The 11,839-nt window shown below is 43.5% G+C and overlaps 2 protein-coding genes across 2 annotated transcripts in view; both read right to left on the minus strand.

Annotated features, from left to right (window-relative positions):
- Nucleotides 1-580, minus strand: part of MAP4 (microtubule associated protein 4) — a 189,143-nt gene extending 188,563 nt beyond the window's left edge. Inside the window, exons 1-2 of the mRNA XM_044066069.1 lie at nucleotides 569-580; nucleotides 327-419 (exon numbers count right to left, since the gene is read on the minus strand). Of these exons, the coding sequence (XP_043922004.1) occupies nucleotides 327-419; nucleotides 569-580 (105 nt within the window). The remainder of the gene's footprint in view (nucleotides 1-326; nucleotides 420-568) is intronic.
- A 563-nt stretch (nucleotides 581-1,143) lies between these two features.
- Nucleotides 1,144-11,839, minus strand: part of LOC122797232 (nucleoprotein TPR-like) — a 1,117,229-nt gene continuing 1,106,533 nt past the window's right edge. Inside the window, exon 10 of the mRNA XM_044066070.1 lies at nucleotides 1,144-1,181. Coding sequence (XP_043922005.1) covers nucleotides 1,144-1,181 — 38 coding nt within the window. The remainder of the gene's footprint in view (nucleotides 1,182-11,839) is intronic.

Here is an 11,839-nt window from a genome sequence, read left to right on the forward strand (position 1 = left end):
CATAGCACAGCAGCATGACCACAGAACTGATAAAACTTTAAGTGTAGTAGAAACTCAGTTCTAATAGTTCTATAGTCAAAACGTCTTCAAAGCCAAGTTTAGTCTGCAAAGATTCATCATGTAGTGAGAGGCAGGAAAATGCAGTTTGCCAATTTTTAGAATCAAAATGGTAGAATTTTTGTCTAAAGTACTACGCAATAACGGGACTGGTTGGGTTCATGGTCATGGAAGATTTCAATACTGTGGTTTGCCAGAGAAGTTTTAAAGAAAAAGAATCAACTTGGAGAAAACAAACCCCTAGACACCAGTGCGCCACCCATACTTACATTCCCACCACCAGGAACATGCTTAATATTGTCCTTGGACCCACACTTGGATGTAACATGGCTGTAGTCCACTTTTTTGGAGAGTATCTGTACCTGAAAAGAGTTTTATTTTCACAGTTGAAAACAACACAAGAGAAAATGCAGCTGGTTAGTTTATTATAAAGCAGAAAGAATAAAAGAACCCACACAAAAACAAACAGTGATGAACAGGGGTGAAGCCAGAAATGTTAAGATTTGCACACCAGACTTCCCATACTGTTACCCTTCCAATACATACAGATATTATAAAACACAGCACATGTGAAAGTGACACCTAGTGTCCATGTACTTAAAATGCAACCCTCAAATTAATTTGTACAGCATGACTTGCACAGAACATATCTGGCTACACCCATGAGGACCCTTAAAGACAAACATATTGGGAAAAGTTACAAGGCATCACTCAGTAAGATCATTAGAAACCAGGAAACCATCAGAAAATAAGTAGAACCAGATAAGGAGGAGGCAGTGTGAAACGGCAAGCAAGCAATATGCAGAACAATAAAACATGAACTGGTATACAAGTACAGTTCTAGTATCCCATGCCTTATAATAAGGAATTTGAAAAAGCAACAAATATCCAAACGACCGATGAAAATGATGTTCAGTTCTGCTCAATACAAACTTTGTGTTGATTAAGAATACTTCTTCCCTAACAAAAATCAGTGAGATCATGCTTAAGTAGGCTTTTAATTTGCCAATTTACCATCCTCTGCTAAAGAATTATTAACTGGCAGAAAATACATGCTTTTGCTTCATTTAATACACGACAATAACATTACAACTGAAGAATGAAGCCTTCATTTGAGGAATCTGCTGGGGAGAAACAAACAAAAGCCATATTTCATACAAAAATGTCCAAAGCAAAATAAATTAAGAAAAGCACATAAGAAACTGAACATTCAACTTGAACAAAGCACGTTCTCTCAAAGCAGGTCCTCCTCCAAGCTGAAGCAGCATTTTGTTACCCCATATTATTCTCACCCTACTAACTGGGAAAGATGTTAAAGCAAAATGGTTGGTTACTCTGTGCAAATGAAAACAGATGTGCGAGTACTCACTATTAGTGGCTGATCTACTAGTGGATTCGATGAACTGTGTGGAACACAAATACTTTTGCCTTGTGTCCACTTGTGTGTGGAAACTCCAAAAAGTGCTGACAAATGAATGCATTAGAGGAATACATTATATGTACGACTCGTCTAAAATTCTTAACTCTCCTCTGGCCCCCACAAAGTACATCTATATGATGATGTTAATGGTCAGCTTACGACGGACTTCAGATTCCAGGTTTTTCCTCTCTCCTTTGGCCAACTCATGGGGAGAAGGGGTAACTATGGTAAATATCACCTCCCTAGATAGATCCCAGCCCACCAGATGAAAAGACCTCTGCAGCCATTCAGGAGAGAGAAGCTGAGCCAGGCCCATCATACAGTTGCCAAGTTTTTTTTTTTTTTTTTTTACGTCCTACTTCCTACTGACATTCAGGGTTGATGCTACACAGGACATGCAAGGGCACAGTGTCTAAAATGCCACAAACTATTTACTGGCAACATCCCTTTTGGTTTCCACACCACAGCAACATCTTCTCTTTCATGGCTATGGAATCACCACCAGGGTTTGATAGACAGTCACACCACATGCATACTACCACACTTTTCCACCAGAAAGACACCAGGCCATTTTTCTTCCTCCATGTTAGTATTAGAAGGTGCCAGAGCCACTAGTCGAACTCTGGTTTCCGAGGCTGTACTCAAAGCTTCATCCTTCTATGCCAATGGAGATGAATTAATCAGTCCTCAGTTAACTATCCTTGCTCAGTCTAAATTTTTTTTCTATGTGTTTCTTCCCTCTGCACCTGTCAGTCAAGTAGCCCCCTCCCACAGGTCTTGAGCCCATTCATTCCTTACTGTGCTAGCAGTCAGCTGGGGATCATCAAATAGCCAGCCATAGAAGTCATCATGTCCTTTCACATTCGACTTTCCTTCAAGTTGGCCCACAGATCATGTTCCTCTGCTCAACAGCCTGAGGAGCTGGCTTCACATACCCATTACTCCAAGACCTGGATCTGCTACTTTCAAAGGACCCTAATCATTCTCAGGCTGGGGAAATTAACCAGTAGCTCATGTACATGAAGGTTAGTGCAAACTGTTTGGCAAAGCTGAGCACTTGTTCACAAGTTCACTGCAATGCCTATTATGTATATTTTGGAAAGGTGTCTGTAATGTATCAGACTAGACTCTCTCATGAGGATGAGGTGGGTACAGAAGTCCATCATCAGGCCCTCCAGTTGCTGGACCACTATTCAGTTCACATTCATCTGGATCACAGGAAGGGATTATTTTTATCCCCCCTCAAAGAGCTGCTCAATAGCTCCTATAGTCCACAAGAGTTTCTGCCTGGGAATCCAAACTAGTCCATCTGTCCCATAGTAAGAGTCAAGTAAAGGCAGCAGGCCAGCTTCCTGATCCTGTGAAGAGGACTACTTTTTCCATGTGAGAGAATCTCCACCCCAAAGGGCACTTTCAAGCTATGCTACTGGTTTCCATCTAAGGGAAAGTCTAAATCCAAAAACTGAATTTCCCCCACATAACAGTATGACGACAGCAACACCAGCTTACTAGGCTTAAACTCCACATGGTGTAGCACCTAGTACTTCTGCTAGGTGACACCTATCTGGTGAGACATTCTCTCCTGACCCCAGGATGGGCAAGCTAGTAATGGCCATTCGCTCACATCCTTCCTGCCAGTTCCTACAGGCACCCAAGTCACTATCTGAACTCAGGTCACCTGCACCACAGTTAGGACCTTACCACTCCATACCACTGAGCAGACGTCAGTCATAGTTGAGGCTTTATCCCACTAAGTAACTTGTCCACCTATTCCATCTATTTGATCTACATGAAAAACACAAACTGTGGGAATATAAAAACATAACCTACTCACAGAAAATCTTGCTACAGCAGCTGGACTGACCAAGCACAAAGGAAAAACAATGCAGGAATAAAGCACTTGTTGCAGAAAAAGTTAATTTGTTAAGCTGAGCATCTCTATCTGCCTATCTTACTTCAAGGGATCTTTCGCAGTACTTGGGTAAAATCTCAGGCAGAATGCCAAAATTATAGCAAAAAAGGGCATTAGCACCCTAAATGGTAAGACTGTGGATTTAATTCATGGTGCTTTAAAATATTGCCATTTCAAACAAGAGTTTTAAAGCAAGTTCTAGAATGACGGTCTAGTCTGTACAGTAGTTGAAGCTCTGCAATGATGGCCAGATAATTATCACTCAAATGTAAGCTGCCTACATCAACTTCAACTTTGAATCTGCTGCAGTGCTTACTTCCTAAGCACGTCAACATTTATCCAATTGACGCCATGAATATGATACAATAACATTAAAAGGAACATAACTGAAAAATGCAACATTATTCACAATACAAAAATGAAAAATAGTATACATGGCTCAATGTACTAATGGCATCCAGAGTTGCAGTGTTTAAGTTTCCCTCAGCACCCAAAAATTCTCAAAGTATCCAAATAGCACAGAAATAAAGTTTAGCAAGTGTCCCCAAAATGCCAAATCACAAAATACCAAATATAAAACATCCAGTGGCACCAGCAAGAGACAAAATCAAAAAGCCCTTGGACAACACCTTAGGTATTTCAAAAATGGAAAATATACTGGTAATAAACGGTCACCCAAACACTCAAAAAGATTAGACACTCCAGTGCCTGATCACCATCCTCAAACATTAAAAGATTTTTTTTTTCAGACAAAAAGCTCTATCATCTAAAGGACATTAAAAGGTATTTGGTGGGAAACCACTATTCAGTGAGCAAGTTGGACAGTGTCTGCTTTGCCAATGTCACATCATCCCTGACAATGGCTCCATCAGCCTATATTTACAAACTTTCTGGAGGTTGGCTTCTTATTTTGGTACACAGGGATTAAAAGCCATGACTGCAGTACACATGATCAGAGATTTACTGGCCTCCTAGGTGGTGGACAGAGCTGACAACAGATGATAGGTGTGCCTACCCTGGAAGGTAGACTGTCTATGTCTGTCCACTATAGTTCCCATGATGACATTGGCTATACATCTTCTCCCACCCAGTGGAGGAGATTGGCTAAATAAATATGCTGCCCCTGTCACAATGCCAGCAAATAAACAAACCACTGCTGAGTCTACCTGTATGACAGCAGCCCCTAGACAGCTCTCACCTTCACAAGGGAATATATCCAGGATGAAAGAACAAATAAGCATAATGAAAAAAATTCTAACTACTTGTTAATATCCAGGGCATAGAGGATGCAATGTCCTTGGGTTTGAGCCATAATGCTCCCAATTTAGTGGACTGTCCATTACCTTGTTTCCTTATTATGCACTGCCTTTTTTTTTTTTTTTTAATTTCTCCAAATCTTTTGGTTTTCTAATACCGTGACAGAAAGGGACCCCATTCCTAAGTTAAGTACGATTAAAGTTCTATGAAATTAGTACTGTTTCACTCTCTGATGTCAGCCAGCAGTACTCTTTGCAGCACCCACAATGTGCCCAGTAATGACTCCTCGTGCAATTCGTACGGAGTTGCATGTATTGGTGGCATATCTAAATACGACTGTACACTTTTTTTTTTTTATAAGACTCGTTGCTCCTACTACTACTGGAACTGTCTGGGTATCTTTCTTCAACATTGCTCTTGTTTCTGCCTGCAAATCCTGACATTTTATGACTTTTGTCTCTCTCTACGCAAGACACTGTAGTCACTGGGTGTGACGATTTCAATGATCAATGCTATTTCTTCCTCTTTTCTTGGACCACTATATCCAGTTTTCTAGCATCTGCCTTTTGAACTGTTTGCAATGGATGATCCCATGTGATGTAGACATTTTCATTTTCTATGATGCTTCCAGTGATTTTCAGCCACTTCAGTACCACAATGTTTGCACAATCCCCAATGCAACAGTCTTGCCAAATTATTATGCCTTTCAGTATACACTCCTTCTGCCATTAGTATGTCGCAACCAGCAATGACGTGTGCAACTGTTTCCAATTCGGTTTTACAAAACCTACATTTGTCTGTTTCTCCCACATATTCAATGGACTTTGTAAACCAACATGTACGCAGCCAGATATCTTGGGCCGCCAATATTAACCTTTCATCTCTTTGTTTGAATTTGCCTCTCCTCAACCATTCCTGCGTTTGTTCCCAATCAACATGAGGTTCTTCCAAACGTTTTCTATACTTGCACCTATATTTATGCATTTTCCACATTTCTCGCCTTCTCATCTGGTCCCTCACTTTATATTCTTTCTTTTGTTTTTTTTTTGGCACATTCAGTTGCTGCCTGATTTTATCTACTTGTGGTTTGATTTCCATTCCTGCTTGATGCCGATATGCTTCGGCTAGATTAAACAGAAAAGTCATCTTAGATTTATTCTCCCCATGTTTCAAAACTTGCACTACGTTTGGGTCTTGTGAGGTCAGCAGATGTGTGGAGTCCCACGACTGCAGATTTATACATATAATCAATTTCAATGAGGCCCATCCCTCCTTTATAAGTTCATAGGTTCATACTAGGCTATCTGCCCTGGGGCATTTATAAGCCTAGCCCGATTGTGTTTGGCTTACGCCACCCCTTGATTTGAGTATACTGTGCCCCTTTTAAAGTTTAGTTTACTGTGCCTCTGTCTAATAGTGACACGGAAGTAATCCCCGGGACAAACCTACGATCCCCCATCCACTCAAGATTCTTCTTGAAGAGAGTCAGTGAGGTGCTCTGCCTAACATGAATTGGAATTCTATTCCAGAGCGAAGGGAGCCTCTGGGTTATGAATCTGTCCCTCCAGCATGTTTTATTTACTTCTGTGCAGAGGTTCAAGTCCCTCGAGTGCGTGGCTCTAAGGGATTTAGATTTACTGAGGTGGAGCATGTCCATTAATTCTGGGTTGGACATAGCTTTATATGTCAGGCATAAATCATCTCGAAGTAGGCAGTATGCAACTGAGTAGAGATGGAGGTTTTTTAACTGAGCAGCATATGGCATCTGATTGAGTCCCTTGATCCTCCTGGTGTCAGGTAAGGTACATCCCAAAGGGGGCATTGTATTCTATGATGGGCCTGATGAGGGATGAATAAAGGGGCACAATTACCTCTCTCGATCTAGATGTGAATCCTTTTATGATGAGGTGGGCTATGTAGAAGGTCTTTCTAACCACTTTGGCAATGTGGTTGTCAAAGGAGAGATTGCTATCAACTTGGGTCCCCAGATCCCTAATTACTTTCTCTGTTGGTTACCACCTATGTGGTAATTTGTGGGCACATTGTTTTTGCCAAAGGGTATGACTATACACTTTTTGGCATTTAGCTTTAGACCATGGCTCTGGCACCAGTTATCTGTCTCTGTGAGACCTTTTTGAAGGATGTTTGTGTCAGCTAGAGAGTCGATTATGGTGCCCAGTTTGCAGTCATCTGCGGACTTGGTGAGCCATAGTCCTCCCACGTTGGCCTGTACCTCAGAAAAGTAAATACCGAACAAGAGAGGTCCCAGGACAAAACCTTGTGGGACGCCACTTGTGACCGGTTTCAAGTCTGACATGGCTCCAGCAACTCTGACTCTGTGGGTTCTGTCTTTGAGCCAGTTTGCGACCCATCTTGTGACATAGGGGTTTATATTTAGGCTGGATAGCTCATCTATGATGCCCGAGTGGGGTATTGTGTCAAATGCCTTTGCGAGGTTCAGTTAGGCTGTGTGGACTACCTTCCCTTCATCTATGGCCTTGGTGACTGTTTCGAAGAAGTCGACCAGGTTCAAAAGGCAGGATCTGCCCTTGACAAAGCTAAATTGGGTAGGATCTAGTGTCTGTAGGTCCCCAATGTCTTTGTTTATGAGTTCCATGATGATCCTCTCCATAGCCTTGCATACTAGGCTAGTGAGGCTTATGGGGCGATAGTTTCTAGGGTCCGCAGAGGCGCCACCTTTGTGGAGTGGGACCACTGTTGCTGTATGCCATTCTTTGGGCACATATCCTGTAGTGAGGCTGAGATTGTACAGCAGTTTTACTTGAGGGATTAGTTCTTCTTGGAGTTCATGTAGGACGCAACCCGGGTCGCCATCTGGTCCCATGGAAGCAGTGTTTTTTGCTTTGGAGAGGGTGGCCTTCACCTGGGCATCAGAGATGTTTGGGAGGCTGCACTCTGCCGGGATAGATACTTGCTCTTTTGGGGGGGGGAGTTTGCACTGAACCTGTCTGCCAGGATATTGGCGATGTATGTGGGTTCAGTGTATTTTTTGTCGTTTAGAATCAACTCAGAACAAGTCTGGGAGTTGCATCCCAGGTTCCTAACATAACTGAAAAAAGCCTTATGATTGTCTTTAGTATCCTGTGCAATTTTTCTCTCAAAGCTGGTCTTGGAGGATTTTATGAGGGATCGTAATTTTTTGCTAGTACTGATCAGAGATGCCTTCCCTTTTAGGGACTTTGCTCTATCATGTAGTAGCTTCCTCCTTCTGTTGTACAGTTTATTTATGGCTGGGGTCCACCAGACTGGACGCCTGCCTTTGGATGATTGGGTCTTGATTTTGTTTGGGATAGCATGATCCATGCATTCCTGGAGATGTCCGTAGAATGTGTTTATATAGGATTCAGCAGTTTGGGCCGTAGTTTCCACTGGCCCTGGGGCCTTGAAGGATTCCACTTCAGTTTTGAGAAGTGTGAAGTTTGCTTTTGAGAAGTTTTTCACTGTGGTTTTCTGGGCTGGGGGTGGGGTCAGGATGTGGATATCCAGTAAAATTAATTTATGGTCTGATCTTACCAATGATGGATATACTTCTGGTATGGAGCATAGAGTCCCCATGTTGGTAATGATCAGGTCTAGTATGTTTTCCCCTCTTGTGGGAGTGGTGACTAGTTGTTCCATAGCATTTGAGTTTATAAATTTCAGGAACCTTTGGGCTAAGGTGCTGGGGCTTGAGTAATGCTCCCAGTCTATGTTTGGGTAGTTGAAGTCGCCCAATATAATGGTGTTCGGAGAGATCTTAGTGTTCTCCAATGTTTTCAGGAAAGCCGAGTGGGATTCCTGACTGAGCGGGTGGTCTGTAGGATGCTATAAACTGAAAAGCAGTCTTGCCCACTGTCAGTTGCACATGGATGGTCTCCGATACTTCGTGCACTGCCACTAACCTGGAGGTATGGATATCCTTGATAAATATGGAAACTCCCCCTCCTTTTGTGGTTCGGTCCGGGTTTTGGGGCCGAAAAGCATGATATGAGGTATAACCTGGTAGTGCTGGGGTGCTCTCTGGAGCCTTGAACCAGGTTTCTGTCACTGCACAGATATCGATGTTCTCCATACTGAGGAGAGCTTCGAGTGCATACATCTTGAGGTTAAGACTTCTGGCAACATTACCCTTAGTTTCTTGTTCCTTGTGCTGTCTATGGAAGTGGGTTTGACTTTTGAGCCTTGCCTAAAAAAGGCACTATGGGGGTGGCAAGAGCCTTTGCCAATATCCGAAAGCCCAGGGGTGACAGGTGCAAGCTGTCCCTAGCGAAGCAACGTGGCTTGTCGAGCATGTCATCCCAGGCTGACAGACACTGGATCCCCTTTGAATGACACCAAAATTTTAGCCAATTGTTAAAATCGATCATTTTCTCTTTATACTGTGGCATCATTCTAGGTGAGGGTAAGATGCTGCTCAAGGTCAGGGTCATACCGGCCCTGGGCTACATGATCAGAGAGCTCCTCTATGTCTCTTTTCATGTAGTCGAGGGAGGTACGTCTCAGGTCATTCATGCCAGCATGTACAATGACTGAGTCATATTTGTATTTGCTTTGGAGTGACCTGAGTGCTTGCGTTATGTGGCGGATCCTAGCGCCCGACAGGCAGCTCACTGTGACCTTCTCTTTATTCAGCCTGGTGAGCGGGACGTCAGTGTGTCTGACAATAGTGTCACCTATTACAAGGGTATCAGGTGTGTTATTCAGCCTTAAGGGCTGTGACTGCTTGGCACACTGACTTTGTGTGCTATGTGTTGTACGTGTTTTGTTTTGCGGTAGCGTTTGCTTGGATGTCTGCTTTGGAGGTCTCTGTTGCTTAGGTAGATTTTTATTTAGAGCCTCCGACACTAAGGATAATCACAAGGCTTTCTTTAGTTATGTTAGGAACCTGGGTGGTAATTCCCAGATATGCTCAGACTTAGTCCAAAATGACAAAAAATACACTGAACCCACAGACATTGCCAACATCCTAGCTGACAGGTTCAGCGCAAACCCCCCCCCCCACCAAAAGGGCAAATATCTATCCCAGCATAGTGCTGCCCCCCCTGCCATCTCAGATGCTCAAGTACGAGCCACCCTCTCCAAAGCAAAAAACACAGCATCAATGGGACCAGACCGTGTCCCGGGCTGCGTCCTACATGAACTCCAAGAAGAGCTAAGCCCAAACATAAAACTACTGTTCAATCTCAGCCTTACTACAGGATATGTGCCCAAAGAGTGGCGTACAGCAACAGTGGTCCCTCTCCATAAAGGTGGTGCCTCAACGGAGCCTGGAAACTATCGCCCCATAAGCCTGACTAACTTGGTCTGCAAAGCTATGGAAAGGATCATCATTGACCTCATAAATAAAGATATTGGGGACCTACAGACACTGGATCCTACCCAGTTCGGCTTTGTTAAGGGCAGATCCTGCCTCTTAAACCTGGTTGATTTCTTTGAAACAGTCACCAAGGCCATTGATGAGGGGAAGGTGGGTCCACACAGCCTACCTGGACCTTGCAAAAGCCTTTGATACAATACCCCACTCGGGCATTATAGATAAGCTCACCAGCTTAAATATAAACCCCTATGTCACTAGATGGATTGCAAACTGACACAAGGACAGAACCCACATGGTTAGAATTGCTGGAGCCATGTCAGACTCCAAACCAGTTACAAGTGGTGTCCCACAAGGCTCAGTCCTGGGACCTCTCTTGTTCGGTATATATTTCTCGGAGGTACAGGCCAACACAGAAGGACTGTGGCTGACAAAGTTCGCAGACGACTGCAAACTGGGCGCCATAATCGACTCTCCAGCCGACACAAGCATCCTCCAAAAGGGCCTCATAGAAACAGACAACTGGTGTCAGAGCCATGGCCTCAAGCTAAATGCCAAAAAGTGTATAGTCATCCCCTTTGGCAAAAACAAAGTGCCCACAAATTACCACATAGGTGGTAATCCATTAAGTACAGAAGAAGTAATTAGGGACCTGGGGACCCAAGTTGATAGCAATCTCTCATTTGACAACCACGTGGCCAAAGTGGTTAGAAAAACATTTTATATAGCCCACCTAATCATGAAAAGATTCACATCTAGATCAGGGGAGGTCATCGTGCCTCTTTACTCATCCCTCATCAGGCCCATAATTGAGTACAATGCCCCCTTTGGGATGTACCTTACCAGACACCTACAGCAACTGGAAAGACCCCAAAAGTACCTCACCAAGAGGATCAAAGGGCTCAAACAGATGCCATATGCTGCCCGGTTAAAGAAACTCCAGCTCTACTCAGTGGCATACCGCCTGTTCAGAGGCGATCTGTGCCTGACGTATAAAGTCATGTCCAACCCGGAATTAATTTTCATGCTGCACCTCAGAAAATCCAAATCCCATCGAGCTACGCGCTCGAGAGACTTGAACCTCAGCACTGAAATAAATAGGACATGCTGGAGGGACAGATTCATAACCCAGAGGTTCCCTTCACTCTGGAATAAAATCCCAGTCCAGGTTAGGCAGAGTCCCTCATTGACTCTCTTCAAGAGGAATCTTGATGAGTGGATGGGAGATCGTAGGTTTACCCCGGGTATCACTTCTGTGTCACTGTTAGACAGAGGGGCACAGTATACTAACCTTGAAAAAGGGCATAGCAAAATAAATTTAAAATGGGTGGCGAAAGCCAAACACATTCTGGCTAGGCTTATAAATGCCCTAGGGCAGATAGCCTAGTATGAACCTATGAACCTATGAGTATGTTTTTGTATGTTTGGTTCGCTGTTGTGGTGGGACGATGTGATACTGGAATTGTGTTGTGTGAGGTTACCTTCTCCTCCTGACTGGTTACACCAGTTTTGAGATGAGAGCGCTCAGCCTCCAGTTTGGCTATATGGTTGCATCTCTCACATATATTTGAACCTGTTTGGAGAAGGAGAGGGTTGTCCGTGTACATGAGACAGTTGCAACATTGCCTCAAAATTCCCAAATTCACCAGCTGGACTGGAGAGGAAACCACTGACTGACCTTTGGACATGCTAGAGTAATATAGGGAACTGAATTAAAACGGACCAATAGGGGACAAGGTAATCGTAGAGAGTATAAGAGTAAGTAGTGCTTATGGTTTTATTAGTGCTAACTTGTAAGATTACTTATTTGGACCAGTGAGGGGCCTTAGAATGAGAATATGGTGTTTAATTTGAGAGAGAGCGCAGTTCTGAGGGAAAA

This window comes from Protopterus annectens, chromosome 3.part0 (assembly GCF_019279795.1).
Source record: "Protopterus annectens isolate FY-2018-M chromosome 3.part0, PAN1.0, whole genome shotgun sequence".
NCBI classification, from domain to species: domain Eukaryota; kingdom Metazoa; phylum Chordata; order Ceratodontiformes; family Protopteridae; genus Protopterus; species Protopterus annectens.